The 15,875-nt window shown below is 44.5% G+C and overlaps 1 protein-coding gene across 1 annotated transcript; it reads right to left on the reverse strand.

Annotated features, from left to right (window-relative positions):
• Positions 1-10,051: 10,051 nt before the first annotated feature.
• On the reverse strand, positions 10,052-13,638 carry LOC140746724 (uncharacterized). The gene is made up of 3 exons (XM_073078822.1): positions 12,113-13,638; positions 11,345-11,612; positions 10,052-10,303 (listed from the first exon to the last, which is right to left on the reverse strand). Exons 1-3 carry the CDS (start codon positions 13,636-13,638, stop codon positions 10,052-10,054), a joined length of 2,046 nt encoding a protein of 681 aa, XP_072934923.1.
• Positions 13,639-15,875: the final 2,237 nt, after the last annotated feature.

A 15,875-nucleotide genomic window follows, 5' to 3' on the forward strand; every position in this document is an offset into this window, starting at 1 on the left:
GTGTACATACATAAAAAAAAAGATACCGGCCGAATTGATAACCACCTCCTTTTTGAAGTCGGTTAAAAAAGAGTCACTGGCGTAAGTAAACGATTAAAATGACTTACTTTGTAAGTTTTGTTTAACAAATGCTCTCCCTTTGCATTTTTATAATAACACTACTCAAAATTATTATTGTTTTATTTGTTAATGCTCTATAAAATAAAGTGAATAAAATATAATAAATGTTTAAAAAAGTTATATACACCTTCAGCTGTAATCTGGAAAGTACACACCAAAAACGTATATTTTTAAAAGTTCATTGACCTGGCGGAGGCTCTTACCCTAATCTGATCGGAATAATATTTTACACACTTTAATTTTAACCATCAAGACATGTTTTCGTCACTATTACATTTCCAAAAATAAAAAAAAGTAATTTCGCTCCACCCTAGTGTACAATCCATAATTGTGTATTTATATAAAGTTGGATTTGGATCGCCACATAACGTCCAAGAGGGAGTAGTGTTCACAAGCTGCAAACATCATTTCACGAGGCGAGCTCGCAGCCCTGAGTTTGGTGGCTAGGAGCTTGAGTTCTCCAAAGTCGAGAGCCTGCATGAAGGCCCCGATAGTTTTGAAGTCCTCCGCTCCTAACGTTAGTTCTAGCTTTATGACAACACAATGCCCTTTTATACGGAATTACAGTCCGTGAATAGTGGGTATCACAACGAGCACAATTCCCGATACCTCAATTCGGCATCAATTGTAAAAAAATATATTGTACTGAGTTTTATGGTAATGATATCATTGGAAAGCTGGATTTTTTAAGCTTTAAGAAAAAGTCATTTTGTAAAAACAATCCACGTGCGTTTTCAAATGCAGCGGCTTCGAGAGCGCGCTTGGAGAGTGAGTCGATTCGCTTGCACGTAAAAGAATTTTATTAATTATTAATTTAAAAAAAAAGGAAAATAAAAATTCTCATAAGAGAATGTTTATTTTAAATGGCTCAAAATAATAAAAGGCAAAATAAATAACTTTTACTTTATTGTTAAAATATACAAATTGATTTGATTCAAATATCTTAAATTGATTAATGCAGCAAGACTTATTTTATGTTATCTCAAAAGAAAACACCTCAAGCTTAGTGAACATTTATTTTAATTAACAAAAGCAATCTTTTATAAATTATAATTACTTATCCTTTGATTTTCCTCTTATTAGACATATTTAGTTTTGAAAATAGAAATAGTAATGATATATTAGCAATTAGTATATAGTATATATAAGTTATAATTACTTGTCTTATTTTTTTCTCAGTACAGCGTGGTCTTACTGTATTTTTGCTCGGAGCTCCTTTCTCTTCGGCGGTCAATCGAACAGTAACCACTCTCATTGTAGTGTACCACCTTGTGGGTAGTTTGTCTCGAGCACATACGACACGGAATGAGAGCGGACTGTGTGGGGGCAGTCATGCTAGACCGTCGGTGAGGACGGGCGTGTTGGTGCGTGAGCGAGCCAAATGGGGTTTAAGTGATACTACTATCCCGACGTTGAGGCGGGAACACTACATAATGGCGACGAGGATAAAACTGAATCACTTGACTGTAAGTAGAATGTTAATTTTTGATCAATGGGGGAGGATGTAATACATTAAGAACATAATATTTCGTACGTCAGTGCGTGGGGTAGGTGTGTAATGTGTATCAATATATTTACCGCGTAGTTACCCTTTTGTGTCACACATATGACATTCGCCGTGTAAGCTGTTTTGTCACGTTGTATGAACAGGTTAAGTTTAAATAATTATTACTGTGCAGCGGCACATTACTATCGCTGGACTGGAAGAAAATGAAATCCTTTGTTTGTTCCTTGTTCCTTTATTCCTATTTGCTCCATGGATATACTGCCAGTACTGAAACTTTTTGAAACGTGGGAGCGACACAGGGTTATGTGGGATTCTTACCGCACTAAACCCCCCCGGTGGCCGACCTCGGCGTTGCCAAGAGGACTCCGGGATCTCCAACGGAACGCAACCGGAGTCCTCTGAACGCGTTGCCCCTTCGGGCTCCGCCCAGGTGAGCTTCAGGACTCGCCACACCGTCTGGTATTTACGACGGTATGCGACCACACACACCGCCGTCCTTCCCGGAGTTGCTTGCCGGACGGCTCGACCTCCCAATCTGCCGCCCGCAACCCCGGAAGCCCCCTTTTAGTCGCCTCTTACGACAGGCAGGGGATACCGTAGCCCTATTCTAGTCCCGGAACTACAGGGACACCGCGCCGGGAGGGCGCTATCTGCGCCTACGGCGCCTCCTTCTCCGCGCGGGGTCAGTGCGCTCTCTGGCCCGTTCGGCGTCCTCCTTGGCTAGCATAACGCGCTCGTAAAATGCAACCACGCTATCCCACGCCTCGCCAGAACGGACCATTGCCGCGACGACAGCCTCCGGGGAGAGGTCTGGTCCTATTCGTTGCACCAGGATCCGCCGCTAGGACAGTGCTCGAATGTGTGCTGCGCGGAATCCTGGGCATGCCCGCAGTGGTGACACTGCGCTGTCGCTTCCCTGCCTATTCTATGCAGATGCTCACCGAAGCAGCCATGTCCGGTGAGTATCTGTGTCAGCCGGTAGGTGACGCGTTTCCGTCTTTTGAGCCATGCTCGGAAGTTGGGCAGTACTGCACAGACTACGCGTTGGCGTGCGCCCCGTGGCTCCTGCAGCCGTTCACGCCAGCGTCGTAGGGCGCGCCAGCTGGCTCTCGTCCGAAGCATTTTGACCGTTTCAGGATCAGCCCTCTGACGGAGACCGCGGATCTTAAAGAAGATCTCTGCGGTCATATCCGCCAGAATGTCCAGGGGTGGAAACCGCCCCAGGACTGTAGCCGCCTCGTACGATATGGTACGGTACCCTCGCGCGACTCTGATCGCGATCAAACGCTGCGCGGCATTCAGCTTGGCCGCGCGGCGCCGGGAGCCCGACAGTCTATCAGACCATACGGGCGCGCCGTAGAGCGCGACAGAGTGCACGACACCTGCGTAGAGGCGACGGACTTCCTCCTTCGGTCCCCCGAGATTTGGCAGCAGTCTGTGCAAAGCACCTATGAATCCGGGGAACGAGACGGCCAAAATGCTCGTCGAAATTCCAGCGGCTGTCCAACACTAGCCCGAGATACTTCAAGTATCTGCCAACTTCAATGACTGCGTCACCTACCCGCACTGACATGCAGGGTGGTCTCACGTTCGGCCTTTGGCCGTGAAACCATAGCGCCTCTTGTTCGACGCTATGCGAAGACCTAAGGCGTTTATTTTAGCGACAACGCGTGCTACTGCCTGTTCGGCTAACCTCGCCGTCCCTTCGTAAGATCCTCCCTCCACCAGGATCAAGGTGTCGTCTGCGTAGCAAACGATGGTGACTCCTGCAGGAAGCGCTGTCTGCAGCACTATATCGTATGCAAGGTTCCAAAGGAGTGGCCCTAGGACCGACCCCTGTGGAACCCCGCATACGACGCCCCTCTCATGGACTCTCCCGTATCGGCCCGGATAGATGATGTTCCTGTCCGACAGATAAACCGCCAAAACTTTCTGCAGATAGGGAGGCACCTGATGATGAACGAGGGCCTCCCTTATCGCTTTCCAGGGCAGAGGGTTAAAGGCATTAACTATGTGCAGACTTATTGCCAAAACTATTCTGCCTCTGGAAAAAGCCCGCTCTGTGAGCGCTCGGACACGGAGAATAGCGTCTACTGTCGAGCGCCCAACACGGAAACCAAATTGATTGTCGGACAGGTCCGGGCCAATGCACGATAAATGTCTGCTGACGCGAACAGCAATTATACGATCGAAGATTTTTCCTACCTCGTCCAGCAGACATATCGGCCTATAGGACGCTGGTGAGTCCAAGGGGCAACCTGGCTTGTGCAGGAGTACCACCTTCCTTAGCCTCCACTGCACGGGAAACTTCCCGACACGGAGGCAAGTTGTGTAGAGGCGCCGTAATCTCTCCCCAAATACGGTCAATGCGAGCACCCAAGCCCGACCCGGGATTCCGTCAGGGCCTGGGGCGGTATTTTTCGCGGCCAGTCGTTTCACCGCCCACTCCAGCTCAGCCTCAGTAACGGCGTGCTCCTCTGACCACACCGGCTCCGATTGGGTCGACGCTCCGTCCTCGGCATCAGAGTCATCTGAAGGGAAAGGAAACAGGTTGTCCATGACCGCTGTGACAAAGTCGGGATCGAGGGTTTCCGTTAACGGAGGGACCCGTGGGCGCAACTTGCCTAGCACCATTCTATATGGGCGCCCCCACGGATCCCTGTCCAGACCATCCAAGAGTCCCGACATCAGGTCATCAGTGAGCTGCTCATTTTTCTCCCGGCGCAGCTCTTCGGCACTCGGGAGAGAAGCTTTTGCCCTGGTCTTGGCTACTGGAGTAAGGGGATCCAGGAAGCCGTCGTCCTTACTTGCTTGAGGCTTGACGGTCTTCTTCTTGGGCCGCTCGCCTTCACTGTTAGATGCCGGTAGAGCTCTTTTACGGGCGCTGACCGGCGTGGCTGTGGACTGCACTGACACGCCTGACATCAGGGAACAATCTGACAGTTCATCTGCATCAGATGAAACGGCTGGTGTGGGGGGAGCTATTGCCCCTCCCCTTAACTGCCGCGTCTTCCTTCTCGTCGCTTGTACAGCGGGCATTTTGTCCTTCTCGCTAAGCGTTTCGGAATCCGGTATGGGTAAGCTATTGTCGTGTTGACGGAGGTCGGCGGATTGCCGACCTACGAGGCAGTTGTTGCCCCCCCCAGAGTACGAGGGGCTGCCCTCCGCCGTGGCAGAGGGGTGGGATTCTCCCTTTCGGGTACCCACCTGGGGACTACTTTGACAACTAGCCTTTTCCATTTTTGCATCTTTTTTAAGGGGTGAGCTCCCCTGGGCCGCTCTTAGTCTGGTCCTTCACCCTTCGCCTTCCGGAATGAGTATCTCTGCCGTATAGCCTCGGGGATCATTAGGACACACAAGCCCCCCCACCACGACAAGGTGGCAGCCCGTTCGGGGGGGTGCTTCTAGTACCTGCTTCTGCAGGTTTTGGGAGACAACGTTGCTCGCGTCCGTAGGTTTTACCCTCGTTACCCTACACGTGTCTCCTGGGTGGTGCAAAAAGAGCAACGTTACCACCCAATGGATTAAGTCTTAGCGCAAAGTGTTTTTTCACGTTCCGTTATGAAATCCATTGAAGCCGTTCAGGGACTCGGGTCTGAACAGTTGAAGCTTATTATTGGTCCGGTTAGATCGCCTCATTACTTCTATCCTGAACGCCTAGTCTTGGAGGCTAGCTGGATCCGAAGCACGGTGCACCGCTGGCCGACCGCAGGTTGTAGGGGGCCCAAGTAGTTGACTAGCCATCAATGAAAGGCTGCCCCGCCGCCTCGCGAAAAATCCCAGGTTGCGCCATCGTGCCGATTGGCGACCGGGTGAGAGGACCCGATGGACAATCTTGGGGGGGTTCGGGCGTCCCAGCGGGCTCCAGGCTAGCCATTCGTAGGAATGGGATGATGCAGCGCGGTCTTTGCTCCTAAATGCGTTTCCTCGTTCAACTGCCGTTTCTCTGCCTATTCACTCTAAAACACAACATGAATAAAAGTCACAAAAACAAGAGAACGTTTGAACAGCGGTTGCACTTCCTCTCATTCGACGTGCACCTCACAAACATCAGGGGGTTGCACTCAAACCTTACATCTGTCCACTATCACCTTGAGACTGACAAGCCGCAACTCTTGTTTCTCACGGAGACGCAAATCAGAAGGCCTGCTGACATTGCGTACCTGACATATCCCGGTTACACCCTGGAGAACAATTTCTTACAGCGCGCTGGAGTATGCGCTTATGTACGCAATGATGTCAGCTATCGGCGCCTCTGTGATCTTGAGGACTCCAGATATTCCGTATTTTGGCTATTGGTAGAAACAGACACGGTCAAATTTATCTACGCTGGTATATATCGTTCGCACGGTAGTCACCAGGAGACGACAGAACTTTTTAAATACCTCAGTGAAGCAGCCGATGTAGCGCAGCGAAGACATGCTACCGCCCAATTGGTCTTCCTTGGCGATTTTAATGCCCACCACCAACATTGGCTTTTCCCCTATCGGGAAACTGATCACGCTGGTAGAGAGGCGTTTAAGTTCTCCTTGTCTCTTAACCTCTCCCAGTTGGTCAATCAAGCGACTAGGGTTCCTGATGTTGATAGTCATGCAGCAAATTGCCTAGACCTCTTCCTGACCTCAGATCCTGATTGTTATACCATGTCTATATCGTCTCCTCTAGGTACATCCGATCATTGCCTTGTGAAATCACGTTGCCCTCTCTTTCCACCCGATCGAAATGTCAGTGGCACCAGACGTATATGGAAATACAAGTTAGCGGATTGGGATGAGATGCGTCACTTTTTCGCATCCTATCCTTGGCGGACAGTATGCTTCTCCACGTCTGATCCCACGATTATTGCGGAAGCCATAACCGACGTAGTGCGCCAGGCTATGGAATATTACATTCCCTTCTCTGACGTAAGTCTTGACGATACATCTCAACCATGGTTTCGATCTGAATGTCAACGTGCTGAATCTATAAAACAATCAGCGTATCTCGCATGGGTGAATGCTCGCAACATTAAATCTCCTGACACAGCGCTCAAAAAAAGAAACTTCAACCAAGCTGCTAAATCCTGCAAAAAAGTTATCCGTAAGGCTTACTATGATCACGTTGGTCGGTTGAGTACGAAGCTAGCTTCATATCCATCTGGGAGCAAATCATTTTGGTCTCTCACCAAGTCGATCGAGTCAAACTTCGCCAAGCCTTCATTGCCCCCTCTATCTAACCCGGACGGCTCTTTAGCCTACAGTTCAGTCGACAAAGCGAATCTTTTGGCTTCTCTCTTTGCAGAAAATTCACGTCTTGATGACGATAACACTCCTCCACCTTCACTACCTCAAACAAATTGCAGTATGCCCAATGTGAACATACACAACAAGGAAGTACTTCGGGCATTACGTTCTCTTAACGTGAATAAAGCTAGTGGTCCTGACGGTATCCCACCAATAGTTCTTAAAAGTTGCGTTCCTGAGTTGTCTCCCATCCTTACACGATTGTTTCGTATCTCCTTAAATACTGGCCTAGTCCCCAAATCGTGGAAGCTCGCTCATGTACATACTATTCCTAAGAAAGGTAGCCGTACAGATCCTAATAACTACCGGCCCATTGCTGTTACCACCTTACTGTCTAAGGTAATGGAACGTGTGCTTAATACCAAGCTGTTATCGTACTTAGAGACTAACGACCTTCTCAGTGACCAACAGTTCGGTTTTCGAAAGAATCGTTCTACAGGAGACCTCCTCATTTATGCCACAACTATATGGGGACACGCAATCGAGAAGCATGGCGAATCACTAGCTGTGTCTTTGGATATATCCAAGGCTTTCGATAGGGTCTGGCATAACGGGCTCCTTAGTAAGCTTCCCGCATACGGGATTTGCAAAAACCTTTGCAGTTGGATTGCCAACTTTTTAAGTGATCGGTCTATCCGCGTAGTGTTGAACGGATGCTCGTCTGAAGAGCTGTCGATAAATGCCGGTGTTCCTCAAGGGTCTATTCTCTCCGCGACCCTATTTCTTCTGCACATTAATGACCTCTTGAAACCAGGCATTCTAGGTTATGCAGATGACAGCACTGTCGTGGAATGTTACACATCTACTGCCCAAGCAACTTTTTTGTAACTATGAATATCCAACAAACGAGCTCCAACACATATCATAGTACAAATTCCATGGGTACATGTAAAAGCATTTTCCTTGCACCAGTTGACGCTAAAGAATTACACAAAATAGTTGCAAATCTAAAAAATAAAAAGAGCTGTGGATATGATAATATACCGATGCAAATAATTAAAAATTCCTTAAAATTTATAAGTGAGCCACTTCTTTATATTTTAAATCTAATGTTAGAGACAGGAACTTTCCCAGATGATTTAAAATTAGCTAAAAAAAAACCGCTGTTCAAAAAAGGGTGTAAAAGTGATATCAATAATTATAGGCCAATAGCTCTTCTGCCAAACTTTTCAAAGATTTTTGAAAAAATTATATACAATAGGCTTCTTAATTTCTTCAAAAGTAATAATCTTATAAATGTACATCAATTTGGCTTCCAAAAAAACAAGTCTACCACTATGGCAATCTTTAAATTTCTCAAGTCAGTGTGGGATGCTGTTAATGACAGGAGTCCATGTGTGGGTCTATTTTTGGACATGTCAAAGGCTTTTGACTGCGTTATTCACGAAATTCTGGAAAAGCAGCTAAATAAGTTAGGTATTCGTGGCATAGCTCTAGACCTTATCAAATCGTATTTAGAAAATCGAGTACAATTTACTGTTATTGATATGTATAACAAGGATAGCAAAACAATTGAAGAAGTGCAATCAAAAACTGGAAAAATTATGCTAGGTGTGCCCCAAGGTAGCATCCTGGGGCCACTTCTTTTCTTGGTATATATAAATGAGTTACCCAACATAATAGATCACCTGTGTGTTATGTTCGCAGATGATGCAACTGTTTTTATTTCGGATCACTCAAAAAATGACATTAATTTTGAAAAAGAAATTAATAACACGTTAAAGATAATAAAAGAATGGCTGGAAACAATAAATCTTAAAGTTAATTTGTCAAAAACGAAATTAATTCAATTCCTAAATTATAAAACTAAGCCTCTTGCGCTAAATATTGGCGATTCTAATACTACCATAGAACAAGTTAATGAAATAAACTTTCTTGGTGTTTCTATAGATGCCAAAATGAATTGGAAATCACACACAAGCAAAATAAATGCAAAAATTTCAAGTTGGTGTTACGCGTTATCAATTATAGTTGAGAATATATCTGCTAATACAGCTCGAACTGCTTATTTTGGTCATGTATATCCACTTCTTACATACGGAGTTATTTTCTGGGGAAACTCATGTACTGCCAAATCTACGTTTATTCTCCAAAAAAATGTATTCGCATAATTCATAAGATGCACCTGGAAGAATCCTTAAGAAATGTATTTAAAGAGCAAAAATATCTAACTCTAACAAATATCTATATTCTTGAACTATGTACATTTGTAAAACATAATGTGATTTACTTTAAAAATAAATCAGACTCTCGTGATAACTTAAGAGAACAATATAGATATAACCTATGTGTGGAAAGAGCCAAAAATAATATTTGCAAAAAGAGTGCTTTTAATACAGGCATAAAAGTGTTTAACCATTTACCATTTGAAATTAAGTCACTGGATGTCCGTAATTTCAAATCAAGATTAAAAGTTTGGCTTCTTGAAAATGTTTTTTATAATTTAAACGAATATTTTAAACATAATACTGAGACTAAGAAATATTAAGCTATCTGCCTATATAATATATGATCTCATTAATATTTCCTGTTTCAAAATTTACTTTAAAAAATTGCAATGCCCGATATGGGTAAACTGTTATGTCGCTATGTATAACAAATGTCACCATTGTATTATAATTGTAACAGTTATGGCAATAAATATTATTATTATTATTATTATTATAAGCTAGCAAAGGCGAGATTCAATTGCAAAGGGAGGCCATGGTCAAACGTGTAAACGAAACCCTTAAATTCGTTTCCGAATGGGGTGTGGCGAACAGAGCCGTCTTTAACGCCTCTAAGACTCAAGCATGTCTCTTCACCAACAAACGGATCCCCTTTAACTTGGCCCCAAGTTTAAGAAATCAGGCTATACCGATCTCTGATCATCTCGAGATGTTAGGTATGGATTTCTCTCCCACTCTCAATTTCGGTCGCTTCATTGAGTCCCGAGTTAAAACAGCTGCTCGAAAACTTAGCATCTTGAACAAAGTGAAGCACTTCCTTACACCTATGCAAATGCTTACGCTGTACCAGGCGCAAGTCCGTTCGTGTATGGAGTACTGCTGTCACCTATGGGATGGTACAGCTAAGCATCACTTAGAGGCACTGGACTCGGTTGAGGAACGGGCCAAGAGACTCATTGGGGATGAGTCGCTAATTAAAGCCAGGCTTCAAAACCTACAACACCGTCGGCGTGTGGCTCGTCTTGCGGTTTTCTACCGAATTCATTTTGGGGAGTGTGCGCAACAGGTTCACGATCTAGTTCCCCCAGCCCCATTCTATCTTCGGACGTCCAGACGCACGGCAGGCTACCACCCCTATCAAGTCGACCTTCCTTTGGTTCGTACGAAGCGTTTTGCCTCGTCTTTTCTAATACGAACCGCCAAGGAGTGGAATGCCCTGCCGGCTTCTGTGTTTCCCGACACATATAATCTAGGAGTCTTCAAGTCAAGAGTGAATAGGCTACTTCTAGGCAAACGTGGCACATCTTAGGCCTCATCGAAGCTTACCATCAGGCGAGATCGAGGCCAAGCGCATGCCTATCAACTAATAAAAAAATAAAAAAAACAGGGATATAGGCCTTTTGACCAATCACAACTGTTTTCTATGTCTATCCCTGTTGCTCAATTTTCAAACATGTACGGACCTGTATGAACCTGTTTAAACCGTGGCCTTGAATCGAGGATTCACAATAATAATAATAATTAAGTATTTACTTTGTTCAGGAATTTACATATTTCTATTTACTCTTTCTTTCTTTCTTTCTTTTTCCATCCCTGATCCCTTTATTTGGGGTCGGGTCTCCTCACAGTATTGCGCCAAACACTTCTGTTTTGGGTTGTCGTTTCTGGCAGTTGGGCTTGCTTGAGGTCTCTTTTGATAATTGACCACCAGGTTAAAGGCGGGCGGCCTCTACCTCTCTTCTCTTCCGGTAGGTTTAATGCGATATTTACCACATGGTCTTCATTACGTCTTTTAATATGTCCGAACCATCTAAGGCGCTGTTCTGTGATTTTATCAGCGATTGGTGCGACTTTAAAACTACCGCGTATGTATTCATTACGGATTTTGTCAAGTTTGGTCACACCTCCCGCCCACCTGAGCATCTTCATTTCGTTGGCATGTATTCTTTGCTCTTGCGTCTTTTTTATTGTCCAGCACTCGGAGCCATATAGTAACGCCGGTCTGACCGCCGTTTTATAAACTTTGCCCTTAGTTCTTATAGGCATGCGGGGATCACACAATACGCCTGTTAAAGAGCGCCATTTTTGCCATGCGGCGTTGATCCTGTGTGTCACATCAGCGTGATTTTGGCATCTGATGAAAGCATAGAGCCCAGATATTTGAAGTTTTCTACTGCAGGGATAGCCGTGGATCCAATGTATAATGTTTCAGGTGTCACTTTGCCGCTAAATGCGCATTTTAGATATTCGGTTTTACTCCTGCTGACTCTTAGACCGTACTTTTCCAGCGCCTGCGTCCAGGTGTTTAGACGATCCTGCAGTTGTTGCGCACTATCATCAGCTAGGACGATATCATCGGCGTAAAGTATTGTCCACGGTAATGGAGCCGGTATATCCTTTGTGAGAAAGTCCATTACTAAATTAAACAGCAGCGGGCTGAGAGCAGATCCCTGATGTACGCCCACTCTGACCTCGAACGCTTTAGATAGTCCTGCTAGGCTGCGAACCCTTGTGCTAACGTTGTTGTACATGTCTCTGATGAGTTCAATATAATATTCTGGTACTTGTTGAGCACGAAGGGCTGCCCACACTAGTTTACGCGGTACTCGATCAAACGCTTTTTCAAGATCAATGAGTGCAGGTCTCTGTTATTAATTTTATATTTCTCCATCAGGATTCTCATTGTTTGTATAGCATCCGTAGTTGACCTGGATGCCGTGAAGCCAAACTGGTTTGCTGAAATTTTAGTGACGTCGCTTAGGCGCTTATTGATGACCCGTTCCCATATTTTGAGCGTGTGTGAGGTCAGTTTTATACCTCTGTAATTTTCACATTGGGCTACATCATTCTTATTCTTATAGAAAGGGAGTAGATAACTTTGGCGCCATGATTCGGGGATGTATTTAGTAATCAAAATGATGTTAAATAATTTTGTCAGCCAGTCTTCCGCGGTCGGGCCAAGGCTTTTCCAAAGGTCTGCTGGGATATCATCTGGGCCCAGAGCTTTACAGCTTTTCATTTTTGCAATGGCTTGCCTCACTTCCATGGTAGTTATTTCGGGAATTGGGCCAAATGTAGGTTTGCACGGTACAGGATCTTCATTCGGGAATTCTTCGTTAAGGAGTTGTTTATAGTATTCGAACCATCTTTCTTTAATATGTGTGTCATCTGTTAGCAATTTTTGGTCTTTACTTTTTATGTATTTATTTCCCTTCATGTCCATGGTGGCTCTATTTCTACATTTTGCAATTTTTAGTACATCATTGGCAGTTTTAGCGTTTTCCAGATTATGATAGAAGGTCTCATTACTGCGTGCTCTCTCGGACGCCACGCATCTTTTTGCGTGTTTCTTCGCATCTTTATACATGTCTTTGTCTATGTCCAAGTGCGACATTTGCCATTTTTTAAAGAGCTCTTTCTTATTTGCCAAGGATTCTTTTACTGTACCATTCCACCAGCTAGGATCCCTACCATTTTTAAGTGGTCCTTTGGAGATTCCTAGTATTTCGACGGCTTTTGTTCTACCATGCACTTCGAATTTGGACCACATATCATCTGCACAGGTATAGTCTAATTCAATGTCCGCTTTAAGATATTCGTTTATCACATCACATAGCAATTGCCCTTTAGGACCATTTAGGTCCTTCCACTTAGTTCTTGAAGTTTTGTTGGCCATAGTTTTTAAAGGCTTTGGCAGCTTATATATTGCAACAAGTATGCGGTGCTGTGACGTTAAAGCTTCGCCGGGGATCACTTTGCAGTCTTTAAACTTTTGCTTGTGGGCTAGATCTGAGATAATAAAATCTATTTGGGATGTTCGGCCTGCACACTTGTATGTGATTAGATGTTCTAGTTTCTTTTGAAAGTTTGTATTGATCAGTGTTAGTGCGTGTCTTGATGCAAAGTTCAGGATTTCTTCCCCTTGTTTATTGATTTCCCCTACTCCGAACCCACCATGTGCCGATCGATGAACGGTGTTTTCGGTGCTGACGTGACCGTTTAGATCGCCTCCTATAATCTTATACTCATTTGGTGGTATATTGTGAATCATATCATCGAAATCTTCCCAGAATTGCTCTCTCTCCGATTCTGTGCATCCCATCTGTGGAGCATAGGCTGATATTATGTTTGTTATTTGCTTGTTATCCAAGGCTAGTTTGACAGCTATTAGATGATCGCTCTTTCTTGTGATATTGATTATACGGGTTTTAAAATTATTGTCTAGAACGATTGCCACACCGTTTCTTCTGTTATCTATGCCGTAATATATAACCTGGTAGTCGTTTCCAATGTCTTTTGATTTTGAACCTTTCCACTTTGTTTCCTGTAAGCAGCAGATGTTAATGTTCCTTCTTTGAAGGATCTTGCTCAGTTCTTGACTTCTTCCAGTGAGAGACCCCAAGTTCCAAGTTGCCAGTCTTATTTTATTAATGTACAAATGCGAATTTTTATTCTTGTCCAGGTTTTCGTCGCTTCGGGGGGACGCCCTAGTAGTATTAGTTTTGTAAATCGCATTTGCGTCGCTTACGGGGTACGCCCTAGTATTATTGCCCTTATTCATTTTATTGCCTTTCATGTGAGGAGTAATGTGTATTGGCTATGTATTTTACGGCCGGTTGCCACCTGACGCCAAGACAGTAACTCTTCTGAAGAGCTTGGGAGCCGCCGTTGAACCGTAGTTTCTTCCGCCGCCATCCCTACTACACCACCCTGCCTAGTGATGTAGCTCCAGTGTAACCTGTGGCCTAAATACGTAAGGGCAGCTTTCCACTGGGTTCGTGCTTCCTCCGCCTGCTCCGCCGTCGCTATCAAATAACTTCGCCTTCGCAGCCGTTGAAGACTTCGCCCGTAACCCTGGGCACGGGACCGCGATATACCCCGCAGCACTGGGTCCCTATCCGAACTTCGCCACCCATTAAATCGGCCTACTGATGTAATGGGTGCCCACCCCCGCGACTGGGACGCGCCGGACAGGAAGGAACAGGACGTGGGCGACAGAGAAGATGGCTCTGCCTCCCCAAGGGCCGGGTTAAAGGCCGTGTATAATGCCACAACCTAAGGCTATTTATATTCTATATTCACATATTTCTATTTACTATACAATTAAAAACCTGAACTATCACAAAACCTATTACAAATGATGCTTATACCTATACCCTATAAACTATTACATATTATTCTATTACTATTAATAATTAAACACAATTAAACATAATTCAAACAACAATAAAAAACATTAAAAACTGTCAGCTGTTTACGTAACTAAGTCCTACCGCTATGATCAGCTGATCGAGTTGGAGTCAGCTGTTTGCATCGTCCATTCAACTATACAATATTAATCAGCTGATCGTGTGTTACGCATAATGAAGTCTTTATTTATTAGAACTTATAAACTATTCTTAACTATTAAATAAGTAAACAATTTCAAAAACTTATAATTACGAGTCGAGTCCGAGTCAGCTGTTCGCGTCGTCCCGCACAATTACTTTTGAGTTCTTTCCCATTGATTTGAAAAAAAATTGGTCAAAAGTTACCTCCTAAATGGAAATCTTAAAAAGACTATGTACATTGGAATATAATGAATATTATTGCGTTTGTCTGTTTTTATGAAAAATAGTAGTAAAAGACACTTAAGTAATGTGTAATAAATATGTAGTAATATATAATCTTAATCTATATATATAAAAGCAAAAAGATACTCACGTTCAAAACGTATTAATCAAGGTTTTGACTAAACTACTGAAGCTACAATCATGAAATTTGAAATATAGCTTCATTTTATAATGCAGATGCGCACTAAGAACGGATTTTTTGATATTCCATCGTTAAGGGGGTTAAATGGGGGTTGAAAGTTAGTATGAAAGTCCGTCAGTTTTAAAGCAAACTGGATGAAAATTGGTATTTAGCTTTCTGATTTAAAGTAATAAAAATATAATTTAAGGGTTTTCCAAAATAAACCCTAAAGGTGGTTAAATAGGGGGACAGCTTATTTTAAATTTTGCCATTTTCAAAGGCAGCACTATGAAAGTTAGCCATTGCTTTAATGGTTCGATATAATAGAACTTTAGTTCTACCGTTTTTTTTTTTTTTTTTTTGGAAAATCAATCCCTATGTGGGTTAAATAAGGGTTGTAAGTTTTTTCCCCTCCGAAGAGCTGCTACCTTGTCGCGGTGGAGGGGCTTGCGTGGCCCTACGATCCCCAAGGCTATGCCGGTAGGAATACCCATACCGGATAGGCTTGGTGGGGAGGGTCCAGACTAAGAGCAGCTCACCCTCGTTGGGACTCAAAATGGTTCCGCCAAACGAGGAAGGTGCAAGGCGATTAGCCTGCATGAGGAGTTTCTCCCAATTGGGAGAACCCTAGGCGGGCTCGGTGCGCACTTACCCTGCCACCGGGCAGGCTACGGTAATTTGCCTAGCCACCGTCGATATCGTAATCCCACCCAGGAGAGGTGTCGTGGTCATGTCTCGCGGCCTCGGGTGGGACCGAGGGTCTTGCCTTAATTGGCCGGACTGCGAGGAAGAAAACCTCTATAAAAAATCACCCTAATCCCAAGCGGCGGCGCACCGCGAGGGGATGCATGGCTGGCGGGGAGGCCAGTCATTAGTGCGGCTCCCGCTACGGTACCGGCCGACACCGTGGCGGGTTACGCCCAGGCTTACCCGGGTACAGGGGGCACTGCCCGGGTGGACCGCTTTTCCCCCATACTCGTGGGAATCATATGGCGCTGTTAAATAAAAAACCACAAAAACCACAAACTCACACTACACAAATACATACACACACAACACAGGACA

This window comes from Epargyreus clarus, unplaced genomic scaffold (genome assembly GCF_041222505.1).
Source record: "Epargyreus clarus isolate Ecla_fem2 unplaced genomic scaffold, WU_Ecla_fem_2.2 ptg000013l, whole genome shotgun sequence".
Taxonomy (NCBI): domain Eukaryota; kingdom Metazoa; phylum Arthropoda; class Insecta; order Lepidoptera; family Hesperiidae; genus Epargyreus; species Epargyreus clarus.

Coding starts and splice junctions, on each gene's coding strand:
- LOC140746724 (XM_073078822.1), bottom strand. CDS start 13,638: ATGAATAAGGGCAATAATACTAGGGCGTACCCCGTAAGCGACGCAAAT. Junction 11,613..12,112: donor ATAACTACCATGGAAGTGAG/GCAAGCCATTGC, acceptor TGAACTCATCAG/AGACATGTACAACAACGTTA. Junction 10,304..11,344: donor TGGAAAAGTACGGTCTAAGA/GTCAGCAGGAGT, acceptor CGGGAAACACAG/AAGCCGGCAGGGCATTCCAC.